Below are 21,039 nucleotides of genomic sequence, written 5' to 3'. Positions count from 1 at the left end.
TCAACCCCGCTCGGCATTGCCATTCACGAAGACTGTAATAGCCACCTGCCGCCCATAGGTGGCGCGCGGCGAGCGGCTCCAGGGGGCGGGCCGCCCGGGCCCGCCTCCCGGGCGCGCTGTGGCGTGTCTCGGCTTCCGTAGAGCATCGAGCAAGATGGCAGCCTCCGAGACTGTTAGGCTACGGCTTCGATTTGATTACCCGCCGCCAGCCACCCCGCTCTGCATGGACTTCTGGCTTCTGGTCGACTTGAACAGATGCCGGGTAGTCACGGATCTCATTAGTCTCATCCGCCAGCGCTTCGGCTTCAGTTCCGGGGCCCTCCTCAGCCTCTACTTGGAGGGGGGGCTCTTGCCCCACGGCGAGAGCGCGCGCCTGGTCCGAGACAACGATTGCCTCAGGTGCGCGCGCAGCGGGCGTGGGGGGCGTGGGGGCCGCGCCTGTGCAGGTCCGGGGGTTTCTGCAGACCGCGCGTGGATGGGGCTGAGGGGTGGGCATGGGGATGGGCATGGGGATGGGGTGAGACCCTGAGACTGCGCGCTCACGACCCGCAGAGCTTCCGATTCGTCGGGGAGGAGGTTGGGGAATGCGCCTTGTAACGGGCATCCTTCCCGACGCGCCGGGTGCGGGTGCTTAGTGCCGCAAGCTGGGGAGAGCCCTGATGGCGGCACGGGCAGGGCCCGAGGTCCTTTCCGCCGGGCTCTCGCTGGCGCCCTTCTGTTCAGCCGGGCACCGCGCTCCGTGCGCCTGGTGCGGACCTGCCGAAGCCGCCATCCCCGGGCGGCTCAGGTGCGGGAGAGCCGAACAGAGGGGGGGACAGCCACGTTCTCTCCTCCCGCGCAGCCTGTCCGGACGCAGTGCCCCTGCGATGGCCCCCGAGACTCCCGATGGGGGTCGTTCTGCGTGTCGCCGGGCGTTTTGTGGCTCACTTACCTAGGTGTGTGGGACCTTCTGGGGTGTGAATTGGGAAACAGACGTTTTAAGTAGGCCTTTGGAAATTTAAAAAAGAAAAGAAAAGATACTGAGTATGGAGGAGCCATTGTTGGGATGTGAGCCGCCCACGTGCGGTTGATTGGTCTCAATAAATATAAAAGGGAAAAAAAAACAAAAAACGGTAAGGCATCGTCATTTCAATTCGGATTCCTGCCTTGGACTAATTTGTTCAGGGCTTCTTTAAAAAAATATATGTTTCTATTGATTGTGAGAGAGAGAGGAGGGGAGAAGGAGAGAGAAATAGAAACATCACCAATGGGCTGCCTCCTGCATGTCCCCTACTGGGGAGGAAGCCTGCAGCCTGGGCATGTGCTCTGACCGGGAGTCAAAGGTGACCTCACTGTTCGTGGGCCGCTGCTCAACCAGCGAGCCACACCCCCCGGGCTGTTTAGCTCTTTCTAATGACAATTTGAAATAGTCCGAATTAAAAAAAAGAAAAGTCCCTTTTCCTTTTTATTCACTGCGGAATAGATTTCCATTTTCTTAGTCTTCAGGGACTATTTAAATAGTATTAGAATTGAGAGGACTGCATCCTCTCCTATTAAGTTTTTTTCTGAGGCTCTGCTCTTTGGCTTGCAGATGTCTCCCCTGTGTTTTCACATTCCTTCTCTGTGCACAGACATGTCTCTTTCCTTAAAAAAAAAAAAAAAAAATTGAGAGAGAAGAGTGAGGAAGAGAAAGACAGAGATGGATTTGCTGTTCCACTTATTTATGCATTCATTGGCTGAGTCCTTTATGTGCCCTGACCGGGGATCAAACTGCAACCCAGGCACATTGGGATGACACTCTAACCAACTGAGCCACCCGGCCAGGGTCTGCACATCATTTTTTTTAAATGCCACCTGGTGTTCCTTTGTGTGACCATATCAATCTACTAAACCGGCCCTTAGTAATGGACATTTTAGGTTGTTCTATTAGTTTGGGCTTCTATAATGAAAACTAGAGGCCCGGTGCACAAAAATTTGTGCACTCGGGGGAGAAGGGGGGGTCCCTCAGCCTGGCCTGTGCCCTCTCGCAGTCTGGGACCCCTCGGGAGATAATGCCCTGTTGGCTTAGGCCTGCTCCCAGGTGGCAGAGGGCAGGCCCAATCCCTAGGTGCAGCCCCTGGTCGGGCTCAGAGCAGGGCCGATTGGGGAGTTGGGGCGCCGCCCCCTGTCATGCACAGAGCAGGGCGGATTAGGAGGTTGCGATGCCACCCTCAGTCAACCTCAGGGTAGGGACGATTGGGGGGTTGGGGCACCGTCCCCTGTCACACTCAAGGCAGGGTCAATGGGGAGGTTGCGGTGCTGCCCCCTGTCACGCACAGAGCAGGGCCAATCAGGAGGTTGGGACTCTGCCCCCTGTCACGCACAGAGCAGGGCCCATCAGGGGGGTTGGGGAGCTCCCCCCTGTCACGCACAGAGCAGGGCCCATCAGGGGGGTTGGGGAGCTCCCCCCTGTCACGCACAGAGCAGGGCCCATCAGGGGGTTGGGGAGCTCCCCCCTGTCACGCACAGAGCAGGGCCCATCAGAGGGTTGAGGAACTACCCCCTGTCACTCACAGAGTAGGGCGGATCAGGGGGTTGGGGCGCTGCCACTGTCACACTCAGGGCAGGGCCAATGGGGAGGTTATGGCTCTACCCTGTCACACACAGAGCAGGGCCCTTGGGCGGGGGGGGCGGGGGTTGGGGCGCCGCACCCTGTCACACACAGAGCAGGGCCAATCAGCGGGTTGGGGAGCTTCCCCCCCCCCCCCCCCCCCCCGTATCAGACACAGAGCAGGGCTGATCAGGAGGTTGGGGCGCCTTCCCCTGTCACGAACAGAGCAGGGCGGATAGGGAGGTTGTGGCCCCGCCCCCTGTCACACACAGAGCCGCAGGGCAATCAGGGGGTTTGGGCGCTGCCCCCTGTCACCCTGCTCCCGGTGCCGGGAGGCCTCGCGGCTCCGCTGATCCGGGTGCTGGGAGGCATATTACCCTTTCACTATATAGGATAGAGGCCTGGTGCAGGGTGGGGCTGGCTGGTTTGCCCTGAAGGGTGTCCTGGATCAGGGTGGGGGTCCCCACAGGGGTGCCTGGCCAGCCTGGGTGAGGGGATGATGGCTGTTTGCAGCTGGTCACACACCCTTCAGGGTGGGGGTCCCCGCTGGGGTGCCTGGCCAGTCTGGGTGTGGGGCTGAGGGCTGTTTTCAGGCTGGCGGGTGACGGAAGCTCCCAACTGCTCCTTTTTTTCTTTTTTATTCTGGGCCAGCTTTAGCTCTGAGGCTCCAGCTCTTAGGCCTCCGCTGCTGAAAGCACGTATCTGGTTTGTTTCGGTTCTATAATCGAAACAATGTATAACTCCAGCTCTGAGATCCCGGCTGGCTGAAAGCAGGTTTCTGGGGTTTTGTTTAGCTTCTATATTTGTTACAATGTTTCAAACTGCAGGCTCAGAGGCCAGCAAGGCAGGTGGGGAACGTTGGTTTCCTCCGTCAATGAAGCAAGCAAGCCTCATGTTCGCTTCCAGCTGCCTGGCTGCCGGCTGCCATCTTGGCTGGCAGTTAATTTGCATATCACCCTGATTAGCCAATGGGAAGGTAGCGGTCGTACACTAATTACCACGTTTCTCTTTTATTAGATAGGATATCATAATCTGGGTAGCTTATAAACAGAAATTTCTTTCTTACAATTCTAGAGGCCAGAAGTCCAAGGTCAAGGTGTCAACAGATTTGATGTCTGGTGAAGGCTTGCTTTCCGGTTCATAGATGGCACCTTCTCCCAGTGTCCTCATTTGGTGGAAGTGGACAAGGGGGCTCTGTGGGCTCTTTTTTTAAGGGCACTAATCATATTCATGAGGGCTCCACCCTCATACCCCAAGCATCTCCCTGAAGCCCCACCTCCTAATGTCATCATAGCAGGGGTTAGGATTTCAATATATGAATTTTGTGGGGACACAAACATTCAGACCATGGTAGGTTTCTGTTTTTCACTGTTATATGCTGCTGTGAATATTCTTGTGTGTCTTTGTGTACTTGGGCAATAATTCAGTAGGATACATTCCTGGAAGAGGTCCTCTTTGATCAAATTGGCCTCTGGAAAAGTTGTACAGGTCTATATTTATGCCAATAATACATGAGTTGCTTTTGCTCAATATTGTGTGAAAGGTAAGAGAGCAGAGTGACAAAGGAGCTCAGGGTCTGGATTCAGAACCCTGCATTCGAATCTTAGCTCTCCAGCTCCTTCACTGTGTGCCCTTGGTCAAGTAGCTCTCTGGCAGTGATAATGCAGGCCACTACAGGCAGCAGCCAGACAGGAAGGAGGCTTCGGGGAACAGATGGGACCCAAAGAGGGTGCAGGTCTATCCTTTCACCCTCATTGAATTTCACCTCCTTTTGATAGGACATGGCATTAAAAACCCACCAACTCCTGTTCTCAGAGGGCTGAAACTTTCATTGTATTAATAAAAATTAGAGCAAACACTGAGCCCAGCACTGCTCTAGATACATATATATCATTGAGTACTATAATTATTATCACTATCTCCATTTTTACAGATGAAAAAGGTTGAGGTGATATTTTAAAACAATGTAGCAGAAGGATTTCGACTAGACAATCACTTTGGCCTTGGCAGGGAGTGAGTGGGGGTGTTATATTTCATATATATGTTTTGTTTTATTTGTTTAAATATATTTTATTGATTTTTCACAGAGAGGAATGGAGAGGGATAGGGAATTAGAAACATCGATGAGAGAGAAATATCGATCAGCTGCCTCCTGCACACTCCCCACTGGGTATGTGCCCTTAACCAAGGTACATGCCCTTGACCGGAATCGAACCTGGGACCCTTGAGTCCGCAGGCTGACGCTCTATCCACTGTGCCAAACCAGTTAGGGCCATATATATATTTTAAATGTTTTTATTTCAGGGAGAGGGATGAGAGGGAGAGATAGAAACATCGATGATGAGAGAAACATGGATTGGCTGCCTCCTTCAAGTCTCCTACTGGGGACTGAACCTGCAACTTGGACATGTGCCTTGACAAGGAATCGAACCAGCCACCTCCATGTGCATGGGACGACATTCAACCAACTGAGCCCAACAAAGGCTGGGCTATATATTTTTATGAGAGAATCCTAGAAATGAAATTGCAGATTTAAAGGGAATACCTTGCATTTTGATTATACTACCCAGTTTGCCCTGCAAAGAGCTTGAATGAACAGTGGAGGGTCTGTTTTAAAAATTTCTTGGACTCAAATCTCTCCCATTGCTAACTACACAGGTAATTCACTTCTCTTTGTAAAAGGACAGCTACATTTGTTGTCTGATCCAGGTGGAGAAACGAAGGACATTGCCAGGGAAAGTCTACACCCTGAAAGGAATGGTAACAGACCCAGGTGAACCATTTCTTATTCTCTGGATAGCATTACATCTCGCAGTTTGATTATGTCCCATACTGAAATTACTCTCTTCAGGAATAGCAGGTAGTGAGGCTGCAGCAATCACAGTCATACCTTCATGCCACATGTGCACAGATCCATTGTTTTTAGAGCAGGCGAGATGATGCCAAGGGCTGCTTTTGAAAGCACCAGAAAGTTGCAAGCTCCTCTGAAAGGCAGGGGTCCTGCATATACTAGATGCAGCCCCTGCTGTGTTCCAGTGATTTTAAGAAACCACCAGCACAGAAAGTCTTACAGCCATTTTCAACGTTGATGGAAAATTTGGTTCTAGTTGGTTGTCCCAGAACTGAAACTTGAATCAAAACAAATTGATCAAGAATAACAAGGAACTGCCCTGGCCAGTTTGGCTCAGTGGGTAGAGCGTTGGCCTGCGGACTGAAAGGTCCCAGGTTCGATTCTGGTCAAGGGCATGTACCTTGGTTGCGGGCACATCCCCAATAGGAGGTGTGTAGGAGGCAGCTGATCGATGTTTCTCTCTCATCAATGTTTCTAACTCTATCCCTCTCCCTTCCACTCTGTAAAAAAATCATTAAGAAAAAGAAAAAAAAAAGAATAGCAAGGAACAATCTGATATTCCAGAAGTTCGCCAGTAGTTTTTAAAGTCACAGGATGCCAAGCTAGCTTTTGCCACATTGAGGAATACTTCCTTGCTGCTTCATGCTGATGTCAACAGCTGGGAACAGAGGGTAAAGTGTTTTTGTAATTCAAATCCCTGACCTTTCAGAGTTTTATTTCTCTCTTTATTTTATTCCTGATATCAGTAGATTTTATTTTACCTTGACTTGTATGTGTCTATGTATTCGGTTATACTGAGGAAATTAAGGATTTTTTTTCAACTACCACATTGAATGATAAATCCACAGGATTACTATATCTTAAAAAAATTTATAATATGTCTTCTTATTCACCAAATGTACTTTATGTTCAAATATGATTGTTACCATCTTTCCCTGGTTACTAAAAAAATAATAATAATGAAATATATAGCTAGATGTAAATGTATTGAAAGTATGTGTGTTTTAGCAGGCGTTTTTGAGCACCATGTGCTTGACATTGAGGACACTCAGCTTTCCATCATTGGGCACACATATTAGAATTAGCTGTTTCCAGTTTAATGGAGGAACAGAATTCCTTTCCTATAGTGAAATAATTTTAGATGACATATGTATTAAGGTTCTCCAGAGAAACAGAAACAATAGGAGATTATATAGACATGGATACATAGATATAGATATAGATATGAGATTTAGTATAAGGAATTGGCTTGTGAGATTATGGAGGCTGAGTGATCCCAAGATCTGAAGTCGGCAAGCTGGAGACCTAGGAAAACTAATGATATCTAGGTCAAGTTCAAAGGCTTGAAAGCCAGGAGAGTTAGTGGTTAGTGTAAGTTCTGGTCCTAATTGGAGTCCTAAGGCAGGAGAATACCCATGTTCCAGCTCAAAGATGCTTAGGCAGAGAGAGCGAATTCTCCCTTGCTCAGCCTCTTATTCTATTCAGGCCTTCAGTGGATTGGGTGAGGCCCACTCATTTTGGGAAAGGCAATCTGCTTTACTCAGTCTCCTGATTCAAATGTTAATCTCATCCGGAAACACCCTCACAGATACACCCAGAACATTGTTAACCACATATCTGGGCACCCCATGGCCCAGTCAAGTTGACACATACAATTAATAATCACAGAATGTCATGGAATTTTATGATGACTGTCACTAGCCAAGAGAACAAATTGTTCAGTATTTTCCTAAATTTAAGTAAAATATAAATATCTGGTTTTTTTTTAAAAAAAAGCAGCCCACATTTAAAAACTAAATTGGACATTTGGCATTATCACTGTTTGGGATTGGCAACATAGTAGAGTGGGAAAATTGTGAAGTTAGACAAACCAAGGTTTGAATCCCATTTCTGTTGCTTATTAGCTTTGGTTCTTGGGCAGGTTACTTGTCTGAACTGTAATTTTGTGATTTGTTTGAAAATCAAAGAAACCTACTTCATGGTGGTGTTTAGAAAAAATGTATATAAAATGTTTGGGACACAGTAAATAGTCAATAAATAAAAGTAGTTGTTTGAAAGTTGATCATAAGTGATGCCATATAAACCATTTTGTCAAAAAGAGTCTTTGTCCTTTAGGGATTTGATGATTTTTCATTAACTGATGGTGGTGACAGTTTGCAGTCATCTCAGTATGTATAACCGCGTCCTGGAGACATAGTTACTCACTAGTTTTCTCTCTCTTGTTCTTTTGATAGAGTTAAATTAGAAGAACGAGAAGTCACTGAGAATCCTGTAGTAGTCAGTAATGGTGATAGTACTCATTTCTTACCTAGAAAAGCAAAGAAGCGGTCATTTAAGTTGGAGGAGGATGAAGAAACTGATTACAGAAATTCAAAGAAGCATTGGAAGAGGCGAGAGAACAACAACGAGAACACTTCGGATCCAGAACCAAAAGCTGTCACAGATCAGCGTGGGAGGGGAAGAAACAAGAGGAAACACAAAGCTACACTTGATGTAGTAGATGAGGATGACAAAGAGACCAAAAGAAAATCACCAAAGAAGAAGGAGAAACGTGCATATAGAAAACAGACGAAGAATCCCAAGTCTTCTAAAGCACAGACAGTGAAAGAGTGGACTGTCCAGAAGTGTAGTCCTCCCAAAGGTTCTGCTCGAAACAGCCTTGTGAAAGCCAAGAGGAAAGGTGGCGTGGACGTCCATGCAAACGATAGTCCCAGTTCCTCCTCAGAGTCTGAGTCTTGTCATGATTCAGCCAGCGAACATTTGAGCAATGTCATCTTGGAGGTCAGAAAGTCCTCAGAGAAAGTGTCAACTGCATTATCAAAGGAAGGGCCCTCTATAAACACAACTGCAAACAAAGTAGCTACAAAAATTGCCTTTAACTCTGCCCCCATTGAGGACAAGACAACCAGAGCCTCAGACTCCAGTTCAGACTCCAGTTCAGATTCAGATGACCAAAGCGAGGCGTCAAAGAGTTCCCTGGAGAAGACTGCGGGGCCCTTAAAGCCAGCAGGCCTGTTTGCAGGCAGAGGTCGTCCAGGTCTGGGGCCTTCATCACAGACTCTAAATGCTACTGGATGGAGGAACTCTGACTCAAATGGTGGCAGGCAGACTCCTCCTGGCCCTCCCAACGTGACTCTCCCTACCAGTTTGGGAAGAGGTTGGGGTAGAGGAGAGGACCTTCTTTCTTGGAAGGGAGTTAGGGGTCGGGGCACACGGGGGAGAGGTCGAGGACGAGGACTTGCTGTTCCCCTTGTTTTAAATAGAGACGCTGAATATGAGAAGCAGCAGCATTTAAATGAAACAGTAACAAACTCATCTACTATTATCCAGGCAAGTAGTCTTTATTGTGAGTTTACCACTTCCCCTTTCCCCACAGAGTGTGTCTGGAGTTGATGTCATCGGTTCACATTTTCTCACCAGTAACAGAGTCACATAACTAATAAGTACTGTTTTTCAGAATCCAGTACGGACACCCAAGAAGGACTACAGTCTGTTACCACTTTTAGCAGCTGCCCCCCAAATTGGAGAAAAGATTGCATTTAAGGTATGTTTTAAAACAACAATTACAACAAAAAGATTATTCTCCCTCCAAGAAAAATTACTTATTAGAGTATATACATAAATAAACAGACATCTATATACATACGCATACATATGTGTACATATGTATGTATGTGTGTGTATATATGTATTCACACACGCACACACACACACACACACACACCCTTCCCACCCAGATCACATCTTTCATGTTCTCATGCCTAGTGTGTAATAGGTGCCAGTAATTGTTTTCTAAATGAATAAAAATGGCTTAGACTAGAATATAGCAAGTGCTCAATAAAAGAAAGCTACACATATTGCCCCTTTCCCCAAACCACTGGGACCCCTGTTTTGCTACAGATTTGTGGTCAGGCTTTGTGTTTTCTCAGAGATAGGGACCACGGGACTTATGTACTAGTATTTGTGGACTTTTTCTTTCTTTCTTTTTTTAGCTTTTGGAACTAACACCTGATTATTCTCCTGATGTCTCTGACTACAAGGTAAGACTTTGTATTTAAAAACTAGAGGCCCAGTGCACGAATTCATGCACCAGTGGGGTCCCTCAGCCTGGCCTGTGGGATCAGGCCGAAACCAGCTCTCTGATATCCCCCGAGGGGTCCCGGATTGCAAGAGGGTGCAGGCTAGGCTGAGGGACCCCACCGGTGCACCACCGGGGCCGGGGAGGGACTGTGGGAGGGCTCCAGGGCATGTCTGGCCCATCTCACTCAGTCCCGATCAGCTAGACCTCAGCAGCAAGCTAACCTACCAGTCGGAGTGTCTGTCCCCTGGTGGTCAGTGCACGTCATAGCGAGCGGTTGAACCACCTTAGCATATCATTAGCATATTATGCTTTGGTTAAATGGACGACCGGACACTTAGCATATTATGCTTTTATTATATAGGATAATTGTCAATATATTAAAGAAGCTGAAGTCATATTTAATATTGCTGGTATGGATAATGCAGATTTTTTTGAGTAAACAGTGCTGTAAAGTAAAAAATAAAAACATTACCGAACTGTAAACTTTTTAATAACATCACTGTGAAGTCTCCTAGTGTTGTTTTCCTTACACTTGGGAAGAATATAGAATGAGAATAACGAATTTAATTATTTTTATTCAATTTTTAAAAATTAGCTTAGACACACAGACTTATTTGAGTACTCTTCCCTCATATCCTAAACTTTGAAAGAAAATAATAAATAGCTCTCAGCCAGAAAATTGTGTTGTTTTCATCATAGGAATATATTTTACATATTTGTGAATTACTGGAAGGAAATGTAAACAGACCTGTCTTGGGCAAATCAAAATGTTTTGTCACCCTACATAAGTAACTAATTTAATTCTGTGATATATGAGGAAATGGGAATAAATATAGAATCGATACATTTCATAACTCTACACACTGTGATTCTATATGTTATTAAAATTCACATTAAGTGAATGTTAGTCATCATCATAGTTATTACCTTGGAAAGCTATTTACTTACTTTATTTCCTAGTAGTTTTAGAACTTTTTTGAAATTGCTTTCAAAACCATTTGAGGCAGAAAATTAGTCCCACTTTTTTGCTTTGACCACAAGTTCTGTTACCTGCTTGATCGCCGGCTTCCTGCACGTTCTCTGACCGGCTGGGGATGGAACCTATAACCGAGGTACTGCCCTTGACTAGGAATTGAACCCCAGACCCTTCAGTGCGCCAGCTGATGCTCCAGCCACTGAGCCAAACCGACCAAGGCAGATCGCTGGCTTATTTATTAAGCTTGCCTTCAAAACTCAAATCTTCCTGCTACTTTATTTTTTTTAATATATTTTTTAATTCTCACTGGAGAATATTTTTGAGAGAGAGAGAGAGAGAGAGAGAGAGAGTGAAAGGGAGGGAGGACTGAGAGAGAGAGAAACTTCAGTATGAGAGAGACACATCAACTGGTTGTTTCCTGCACGTTCCCTGACTGGCTGGGGATGGAACCTGTAACCGAGGTACTGCCCTTGACTGGGAATTTATTAAGCTTGCCTTCAAAACTCAAATCTCCCTGCCGCATTTGTACCCATGGGATTTGAATTTATGGAGGTGGCTGAGTGAGCCAATGCTATTGAAAGAGGAACTTATTACTTACATTTCCCAAGAGGAAGGGCAATGCCACACCCTGCCGTGACGCAGAGGAAATCACCTGGGTGTAGTCAGGAGGCAGAAGCAGGAGTGAGGAGAGAGCCTTTACTGGGGTCTCCTGGGGATAGACAGGCAGGGTGCAGGAAACAATCTAGGATTGGCTCATTTCAATAAGGAGCAGGCTTTGGTCTGTAGGGATTATTCCTTATGTGGTACCTGACCCTGGGGTGATTAAGATTAGGGAAAATAGTGGCTTGGTGTGAGGGAGTATCATTTACCCTACATGCTGATTTAACAAATTTTTTTTTATTGAGATAAAATTCACATAACATAAAATCCACAGTTTAAACCAGTGGTCCGCAGACCACTGGTGGTCCGTGAGGTCCGAAAGGTTGGCAACTGCTGGTTTAAACCATTTTAAAGTGTACAATTCAGTGGTTCTAATATATTCGTAATGTTTTGTGTATTGATTTTTGACTTCAACTTTTATTTTTGAAAGGAAGGAAAAATATTGAGCCACAATCCAGAGACCCAGCAAGTAGATATAGAAATCCTTTCATCCACACCTGGTGAGTCTAGAAAAGAATTTGAAAATGTAGGCTTTTCATATCTCATTGGTTTCTAAGTAGCTGTGCACACGGGAGCTGCTGTCTTCATTGGCCCTATGATTAACTGGCGCTCTCCACCACCTCTGTCAGCACAGAACAGCCCAGGCCTGAGCCCCACTGGTGGAGTAGAGTGTCCGCTAAGAGTTATTGGATTTTTTTCCCCAAAGCTTTTAGGCAAGTAGTTCTTATTACTGTCATTATGTAATTTCATAAAAATTACATAAACGGATGAAAATTGATTTCAGAAAGAATCTACACTAATAAAAGAGAAAGATGCAAATTGACCATACCTTCATGACACCCACCAGCCAATCAGGAGTGAGTATGCAAATTAACCCAACAAAGATGGCAGGTTAATTTGCATACGCAGGCACAGAGCGGCTGGGGGAGGGGCGGGACACGTATGTCGTCGCCATGGCGACAACACAGGCATTCCATTCCGCCCTACCCCAGCCGCTCAGGGCCTCTGGGCAGCATAGGAAGGCGGAAAGGCGGCTCCAGGCCGAAGCGAAGGTGGTGCCAGCAGCCAGGAGAAGGAAGGCCCATTCTTGCATGAATCTTCATGCATTGGGCCTCTAGTTCTATTTTTATAAAACCTAAGTTGAATGCTGACACAGAAGTGTGGCTAAAAAACTTGCCATTAAGTTTTGTGTGGGTGGGTAAGCTTTATAAGAGATTGGGAGGAATTTAAAAATCTGGGAAGCTTTTGCACTTAAATTGCCTTGCTAGTTTTTTGCATTCTTGCTTCACTTTAAAAAAAAACCAAAACTGGAAATTATGTAAATTTCAGGCATACATTAAGGATATGATTTATAAAAGAAAGCTCTAGTTGGTGGGCTCATAAGATCTGTTCAGCTCTATTTCAGAAGATTGGCAAATGAACACATTTGTGTTCTTAAATCAAAATAAAGTATCTAAAATATTTGTGTATACACAGTCCACACATTATTCTGCCTTATCCCTGATTCACCCTGTTCATTATTGGTTCTGAAATCCTGGAATGAGAGGGCTTTTACTGTATATGGCTTAACTTGTGTTATGTTGTACAGCCCCTGGCCAGAGGCCAGGGGAGATCCCCTTTTCTTTAGCAGACCCTAAAGCAACTAGTTTCTGTTTGTGTTTAAAGAAGGTAGTAATGTGCCGAAACCGGTTTGGCTCAGTGGATAGAGCGTCGGCCTGCGGACTGAAAGGTCCCAGGTTCGATTCCGGTCAAGGGCATGTACCTGGGTTGCGGGCATTTCCCCAGTGGGGGATGTGCAGGAGGCAGCTGATCGATGTTTCTCTCTCATTGATGTTTCTGGCTCTCTATCTCTCTCCCTTCCTCTCTGTCAAAAATCAATAAAAATATATTTAAAAAAAAAAATAAATAAAGAAGGTAGTAATGTAATCAAAACTCCAGTACACAGAAGTTAGTCAAAAGGGTTTTGTTAATCCTCACCCGAGGACATTTTTTCCATTGCTTTTCAGAGAGAGTGGGAGGGAAGGATGGAGAGAGGGGGAGAAAGAGAGAGGAGAGAGAAGGAGAGTAATATCTGTGTGAGAGAGACACATTGATTCGTTGCTTCCTGCGTGCTCCCTGACTGGGGCCGGGGATCAAACCTGCAACCCAGCCCTGCCGGTGTTTCTCAGTGGTTGAGCGTCGACCTATGAACTAGGAGGTCACAGTTCGATTCCTGGTTAGGGCACATGCCCAGGTTGTGGGTTCAGTCCCCAGTAGGGGACATGCAAGGAGGCAGCCAATCAATGATTCTCTCTCATCATTGATGTTTCTGTCTGTCTCTCTCTCTCCCTTTCTCTCTGAAATCAATAATAAAAACAAGCAAAAAAAAACACCCTGTAACCCAGGTATGTGTCCTGGACCAGGCATTGAACCTATGACCCTTAGGTATGCAGGCTTACAGTCTAACCACTGAGCAACACCAGCCAGAGCCAAAAAGGGCTTTTCAACAAAGTCTCTTCAGGCTATTAAGTAAATGATTAGATGTAACCTGGTTTCCCAGCTTTGGTCTGATAAGGTTTCATTTGAAGAAATCCCCCTTCTTAGGAATGGTGGACAAAGAAATTTGTCCATGGTCAAATTCCATGGGCAAGGCTGGATCACTGCTCGTCAGGTGATTGACAGTGATAACATCTAATTAGAATTTTTTTTCTGGGCAACAAGGCTTTATCTGTTTTCCAATAGAAATACTCATAGTCCTTGTTTTGCATGGTTCTGATATCCATGCACTTCAGTTACCCTGGTTTAGTTAATACCACCAGTCCCTCAGTGACACTGAGTATATTATTGAGAATAATTGCATAAGGTGCTGCCAGCTCTTTAGTCCACAAGTCACTACATAATAACAGATGCCCATCATGACCGGTGCCCAGCCACTTCTTTCAGTCTTGGTTATCGGTCACTGTGCTTCTGTTACTCATTTTCCATAGACACAGCAAGGTGTGTGCCTTTGCTGCTCCCTTGTTCCTCAGTGATAAACCCACATGACACTTACAAAATGGGTAATTGAAATAGGGAGTTGGTCAACAAAGATGAAAGCATAACAAAGAAGCAAACAGTGACATCCAAATCAAGTTTAAGTGAGATTATAGAAGAAATAGCTAACCATAGGCATGGTGATGCTGCGGTTTATATGAACTTCTTGACATAAATGAGGAGGGTATTGGTGATGAAAGAGATGAAGGTCTCCCAGAAGTGATATTGGCCAAAAATTTCCCAAGCTCTCAGAACTATTTCATGACATTAAAAGCTCAAGGAATAAAGTATTGAAAGCTGATCCAAACTTAGAAGTGAGTATGACAGTTCTGCAAGTAATAGAAAAGATTCTGTCATTGTTGCCTGACAAGAAGGTAAGTACTCTTCAAACTACCCTTGGTAAGAGTCTTACAAAGAAGCTGTGTGCTTCAATTCTCAGTGTTTCTAGTGTTTTAAATTATAATATGCTCCATAAATATTAGTATTACTTCTTTTCCTTTCCTTATATAGTAAAGATTTTAATGTTTTGACAGAATTTTTTAAAGATTGTGAAACAATCATCATTTTCCCTGTGAAAGTCCACGGCCAGCATGGCTTTCTGGGTTCAAAGGCTTGGAGATAGAGCAGAGGTACAAATGACACACAAGACGAAATATTAATTTTGATACCAGGGGAAACCAGAGGAAAACTCGACCATAGCAGTCAAATTCTCACTAAGTCTCCGTTCCCAACTGCTTTTATTTACTAGAATACACAATTGCCTTTTAGGAATGCAAACGGACATATCAATGGTAATATTTAGTAAACAGTAAGATTGTCAGGTTTTGGGGGAGTTTGCTTTAGGCCATTGAGTCAGCAGCAAGTAATAAAATGTAAATATTCACCCTATGAATATCAAAAGGAGTACCAGCTAGCCTTCTGCCAGACTCCTCACATTTATATTAATTACTGTTGATCTTGGTTTCCAGCATTTCCCCATTGATTATTTTATTGTTTTTCGTGATTTCAGCCTACACAGTCATTTTTAGGGTCCCACACTACCATGCAAAGTGAGTACTGCTATATTACTAAGTAGTAAGCATGTGTAATTTCTGAGGACATAGCAAGATAGAAGTATTTAGCAGAATTCAGATTACCTTCCCTTGTTGAAACATATCAGTTACCTTTTGGGATTATCTTGTGGTTGTACATTCTTTTCTGGGAGTACGAGCGATAGGGTGTCAAGCTCGTTTCTTTTTGATGAAGGAAATATCGTCCCTGCAGAAAGGCCAAGAAGCTCCCGTCTGCTGGTGCAGGCTTTTCTCAGGGTCTCTTGTCACGGAGCACTCCAGCTCGCATGGGTATAGCCAGCCTCCACATCAGTGCAGTTTGTTTGTGATGGTTTTTCTAATGATGTAAATTGCCTGTCAAAGAACGTTTTCACTACTGGGAAGTGACTTATTATCTCTCTCCCTACCATCTAGTTTCACCCATAAAAGAACCTGGGAAATTTGATTTAGTTTATCACAACGAAAATGGATCTGAGGTTGTGGAGTACGCTGTGACACAGGAGAGAAAGGTAGGCGTGCTTCTCTTCTTGGGATTGCTGAGTTATCCATTCTCTCTTGACTGGTTACTGGTGGTCTGTCTGGAAGACTTTGCAGCTTGCTGAACTGCCTGTATTAAAATCACGAAGGAGCCCGGCTAGTGTGGCTCAGCGGCTGAGCGTGGACCAGGAAGTCAGAGTTTGATTCCCAGTCAGGCCACATGCTCAGGTTGCAGGCTTGATCCCCAGTGTGGGGCGTGCAGAAGGCAGCCAATCGATGATTCTCATAATTAATGTTTCTATCTCTCTCCTCCCTTCCTCTCTCTGAAATCAGTGAAAACATTTTTAAAAATTAAAAAAATAAAATCATAAAGGATCTGGGTCTTGAGGATGTCTGTCCTGCCTATAAGGTGACATATCAATGCCAAGTGTCCAGTTAGGGCGTAATCTTGGACCTTAAAGAGCCTCTATGACAAGATGCACAGAGTCTAGATTTTCATAGTCATCTCTATGTATGAAAGCCTAAGCAACTTAACAACTGGAATGATCGGTTGACCAGTCGCTATGACATGCACTGACCACCAGGGAGCAGACGCTCAATGCAGGAGCTGCCCCCTGGTGGTCAGTGTGCTCCCACAGCCAACCTCTCCCTCCCCCGCCTGCCAACCTCCCACGGTCCCTCCCCCATGCCAGACGGCCCCCCTGATAGGCCTTGATCACCAGCCAAGCTGAGTGACCTCACCCATGCACGAGTTCGTGCACTGGGCCTCTAGTAGTATGTAAGGTTATATAAGGATTTCAATACAAAAGACTAGCATATCATAAAAGTCTCTTATAGGTTCAGAAAAGTGCATATAAATATAGCTGGAATGATTTTCACACATGAACATACTCATGTAACCAGCACCGAGATCAAGAACATTAGCAGTCCCCTCTGGAAATCTCCATCAAGTCTCCTTGGAGTCACTGCTACCTTTCAGACATTGCCTAAAAACAGCAAGTTTGGTTTTGAAGAATGACATAAAATGATGGTTCTGTCTTTTGACTTTGTTTAAACCCTTAAATTGCCATTTTAGGAAGTATATGTTTTAGAACTTTTTAGGCAGCCAGACTAGTTGCTGGCAATGGATGGTTCATTAGGTTTTGCTAGCATTAAAGGAAATAGAATTTATATATAAGATGTTTATATTTTAAACTAGAGGCTTGATGCATGAAAATTTGTGCAAGAATAGGCCTTCCTTCCCCTGGCTGCCGGCACCGGCTTCCCTTCTCCAGCCTCGGCAGACACTCTGGACCTGGGCTTCCCTCCCTCCGGCCAGCCGCAGGTACCTGGCATGATGGGCGGCTTCTCCCAGCTCGGGCCTGGCTTTGTCAGGAAGGACGTCCGGAAGACATCCAATCTATCCAGTCAAATTAGCATATTACTCTTTTATTAGTATAGACGAGAGACCTGGTGCACAAAAATTTGTGCACTTGGGGGTGGTCCCTCAGCCCGGCCTGTGCCCTCTCGCAGTCTGGGACCCCTCAGGGGATGACCACCTGCTGGCTTAGGCCCGCTCACCGGGGGGATTGGGCCTAAGCTGGCAGTCAGACATCCCTCTGGCAGCCCTAGAGCTCTCAGGGGATGTCCACTTGCCAGCGGGGAGCAGGTCTAAGCTGCAGTTGGACATCAGCGCTGCTGAGGAGGTGGGAGAGGCTCCCACCACCACCGCTGTATTGGCAGCCGTCAGCCTGGCTTGTGGCTGAGCAGAGCTCCCCTTGTGGGAGCGCACTGACCACCGGGGGAAGCTCCTGCATTGAGCGTCTGCCCCCTGGTCATCAGTGTGTGTCACAGTGACTAGTCATTCCCAGTCGTTCTGCTGTTAGGGTCAATTTGCATATTACCCTTTTATTATATAGGATAGAGGCCTGGTGCATGGGTGGGGGCCGGCTAGTTTGCCCTAAAGGGTGTCCCGGATCAGGGTGGGGGTCCTGCTGGGGTGCCTGGAGAGCCAGGGTGAGGGGCTGAGGGCCGTTTTCAGACTGGCCACACCCCCTTCAGAGTGGGGGTCCCAGCTGGAGTGCCTGGCCAGCCTGGGTGAAGGGCTGAGGGCCATTTTCAGGCTTGCCACACCCCCTTCAGGGAGAGGGGTCCTGCTGGGGTGCCTGGCCAGCTTGGGTGAGTGGCTGATGGCTGTTTGCAGGCTGGCCACACCCCCTGCTGGGTGGGGGTCCCCGCTGGAGTGCCTGGCCAAACTGGGTGAGGGGCTGATGGCTGTTTGAAGGCTGGCCAGGGCCCCCAGCCACCCAAGCTCCCAGTGGAGGCTGTCTGGAAGCAGGTATCTGGGATTTATTTATCTTGTATATTTGCAACTTAGTTGCCTTGAGGGGAGGCTTCAGCTGGCCAGGGCAGGCGGGAAGCTTGGCTTCCTCCATCGCCGGGGCAACTAAGCCTCCTGCTTGCTCCAGCTCGTGGCTGCCAGCCGCCATCTTGGTTGGGTTAATTTGCATATAGTTGCTCTGATTGGCTGGTGGGTGTGGCTTGGGGCGTAGAGGAGTTGCAGTCTATTTGTATGTTTCTCTTTTAGTAGATTAGATGTTACAGATATTGCCCTATAAGTTTGAGTATTATAAACTATTTATCTGACACATAGAAACTCTAGCCAGACTATGCTTTGATTTGTCTCTGAGATAGATGATACTCTTAGAGATTTATTCCAAAAACACATTTTTGGGGTCTGTGGTAGGATCATCAGATTTGGCCCAGTCTTCTGTACTTCCTTATTTGCAATATACTCAGCCCCATTTTTTGGGGTTGAAATGTATTCTTGGAAACTGTGTTGGAAAGTTAAGCCTTTGCAGTGGTTCTCAACCTTCCTGATGCAGCGACCCTTTAATACAGTTCCTCATGTTGTGGTGACCCCCAATTTCATTGTTACAAATTGAACATAATTAAAGCATAGTGATTAATCACAAAAACAATATGTAATTATATATGTGTTTTCCGATGGTCTTAGGCGACCCCTGTGAAAGGGTCGTTGGACCCCCCAAAGGGGTCGCGACCCACGGGTTGAGAACCGCTGCTTTAGAGACTTGCTTCTCCATGCCTTTTCAGAGGCCTAAAGCAGAGCCAGTAATTACCTTTTTTGGACACTAGATGGCTCTCATCATTCATCCACATGGCCAAGTGCTCCAATTTGCTTTCTCTTAAATGAAATACCTACTATTTTTGGCAGCATAGCAGAACTACAGAGCTGCACAAAACAGCATCAGCAGTCTATTGATAACTCTTTTGAGTCACATCTGCTTCCCAAGAGGTCTGGTTGCCTGTCCCCAGAACCTTTAGGGCAAATCCTTGTGACCCTTTGTAACCAGCTACCCCTCACTCTGTGCCATCCCCCACAATCCCTGCTCTAAATCAAAGAAGAATGAAATGTGCTTAATGTGAAATTTAGCTGCATTTGAGGTAAACAAGTTTTTATGCACTAATTAAACTCAGTTTATCAGGACTCAAATTATTCCAGGACTTCAACCATTCTGCACAAATGGAAATTTACTTGACTGATGTTTTTAACTGACTAGAACCTATATGACCTCATAATGAAATCTATAAACTGAATATTTTGTATTTTCCTTCAGATCACTGTTTTTTGGAGACAGTTGATTGATCCAAGACTGATTGTTGAATCTTCGAGTAACAACACATCAAGCACAGAGCTTGCCTAAGACCTCTCCACCTTGTAGTGTATAAATGTCTTGTTTGTGAAAGTGACTATAACCTGAACTTTTAAAAAAAAGATTTGAAATTTGTATGCAGTTTTCTGCATAGGACAGAATATCTACCTCATCATTGAAAATAACATGAGTGTGTTGCTTTCTAGTCTTTTTTTTTTTTTCAGGTTTAATTTTAGTAACAAATTTTTTAAAAAATGACATTCCCTGTAGGCATTGTTACATACCAGTATGTATTGTTTCTTCTCTTTTTTATTTTATTTTTTGACCATCAAGTAGCCATTGTCAGAAGCAGTTTATAATATCAAGTATAAGAAAGTGCTGCACATCTTGTCTCAGTAAGTTTTATTAAGTAACATTTTAAAACATGAACGCATGTTACTTGACCTAATTTTTTACATTTGAGTTGTTCTATTAAATGTGGAACCTCTTACAAATTTCAAGTATTTTATCCTTGTAATTGTCAAGAATTAACAAGTAGTTGGGTTTGTTGCAAGCAGTTAAGAAATCCTTTCACATTTTTCTCAACTTTAAAGTGGAGGATTCCTAGAGCCCCATCTAGAGCAGGAAAATAAGACCTGCTGTCTGTGCCTGGAGAAGAGCTCCTGTGTCAGCTGGGTGAGAGGATTTACTCTGGGACCAGACCGGGAATTCGTTATCTTGCTGCCAGATCCCGGCACCTGGCTGCATGTGCTGGAGTGAGGATCTTGAACAGAAACTTCCTTTCCTATTGCTGTTCCACACAAAGCTGAAAATGACTAAATATCTACTGTGAAAATTGCTTTCTTTTCATGAAAGATCAGATCCCTCCTTCAGCTTTGCAGATTTTTAAATAAAACCACATTGAACTAAATGTCCATGCTGAGTCATCACATCTAGTGGAGTATTGCAAATCTCGCCTTGTTTGTTTTTTACAACAATGCAAGAGGTTAACTTTAACCTGGAACAAGAAGGGTTGCCTTGAGTGAAGAGTCCGGTGTTGCAAAGTTTGGTCAAACAGAGTCTGCTATATCTGGGAGCTATCGGACCAGTGAAGCTGCTGTCCAATTTTAATATATATGGCATTGATGTGCATCAAAATGTGGTTACTGATTTGTGATAAGTGTTACTCCAGAATGATGGGATCTTGGCACTGGGGTTCTTGTGTAGCATACTTTCCAGAGTTTGGGAAACAAGATTACTAGTAAACGCCAAAAGGTACATGAACAAATGCCCTGGTTGCGGGCTCGATCCCCAATGTGGGGTGTGCAGGAGACAGCCAATCGATGATTCTCTCTTATTGATGTTTCTCTCTCTCCCTCTGGAGGAAGAGGTGAAATCAATAAAAATATATTTGATAATAATAATGCACGTGAAGCATTTAGCACAGGACCTGGCATGTAGTAAGTGCTTGATGAGATCTTATCATTTATTTATCTTCCTATTATGTGACTTGCCCAACATCCTACTCCAAATTTTCGGCAGAACTTGCATCCCCTTAATTTATTTTCATCTGTTAGAAATTACTAATGTCATATTTTGTATTAGAGCTGCTGTGTTTAGACTTTTTAAAATTGTATTTATTTTTTTAAATTCTTTACTGTTTAAAGTATTACATATAGTATTACATGTCTCCTTTTTTCCTCATTGACCTCTCCCTGCCTTCCCCCCTCCC

At 45.2% G+C, this 21,039-nt stretch overlaps 1 protein-coding gene and 1 long non-coding RNA gene across 3 annotated transcripts; both read left to right on the top strand.

Annotated features, from left to right (window-relative positions):
* Positions 1–119: 119 nt before the first annotated feature.
* Positions 120–20,950, top strand: COIL (coilin). Of its 2 annotated transcripts, XM_059669562.1 has the most exons (7): positions 121–399; positions 7,655–8,750; positions 8,878–8,964; positions 9,413–9,460; positions 11,568–11,637; positions 15,613–15,707; positions 19,293–20,950. In XM_059669562.1, exons 1-7 carry the CDS (start codon positions 155–157, stop codon positions 19,377–19,379), a joined length of 1,728 nt encoding a protein of 575 aa, XP_059525545.1. In that variant the 5' UTR covers positions 121–154; the 3' UTR covers positions 19,380–20,950. The 2 variants fall into 2 exon arrangements, with proteins under 2 accessions (XP_059525546.1, XP_059525545.1); XM_059669563.1 differs by lacking the exons at positions 11,568–11,637; positions 15,613–15,707; positions 19,293–20,950 and adding an exon at positions 10,543–11,079 and having other exon boundaries at positions 120–399.
* On the top strand, positions 11,644–14,189 carry LOC132218397 (uncharacterized). Its single transcript, XR_009449175.1, has 2 exons — positions 11,644–12,805; positions 13,052–14,189. It is a non-coding gene; the product is annotated as an uncharacterized LOC132218397 (long non-coding RNA).
* Positions 20,951–21,039: the final 89 nt, after the last annotated feature.

Source organism: Myotis daubentonii, chromosome 16, assembly GCF_963259705.1.
Source record: "Myotis daubentonii chromosome 16, mMyoDau2.1, whole genome shotgun sequence".
NCBI lineage: Eukaryota > Metazoa > Chordata > Mammalia > Chiroptera > Vespertilionidae > Myotis > Myotis daubentonii.
The sequence above is the reverse complement of the archived record's forward strand: the minus strand, read 5'-3'. Positions and strand labels throughout refer to the sequence as shown.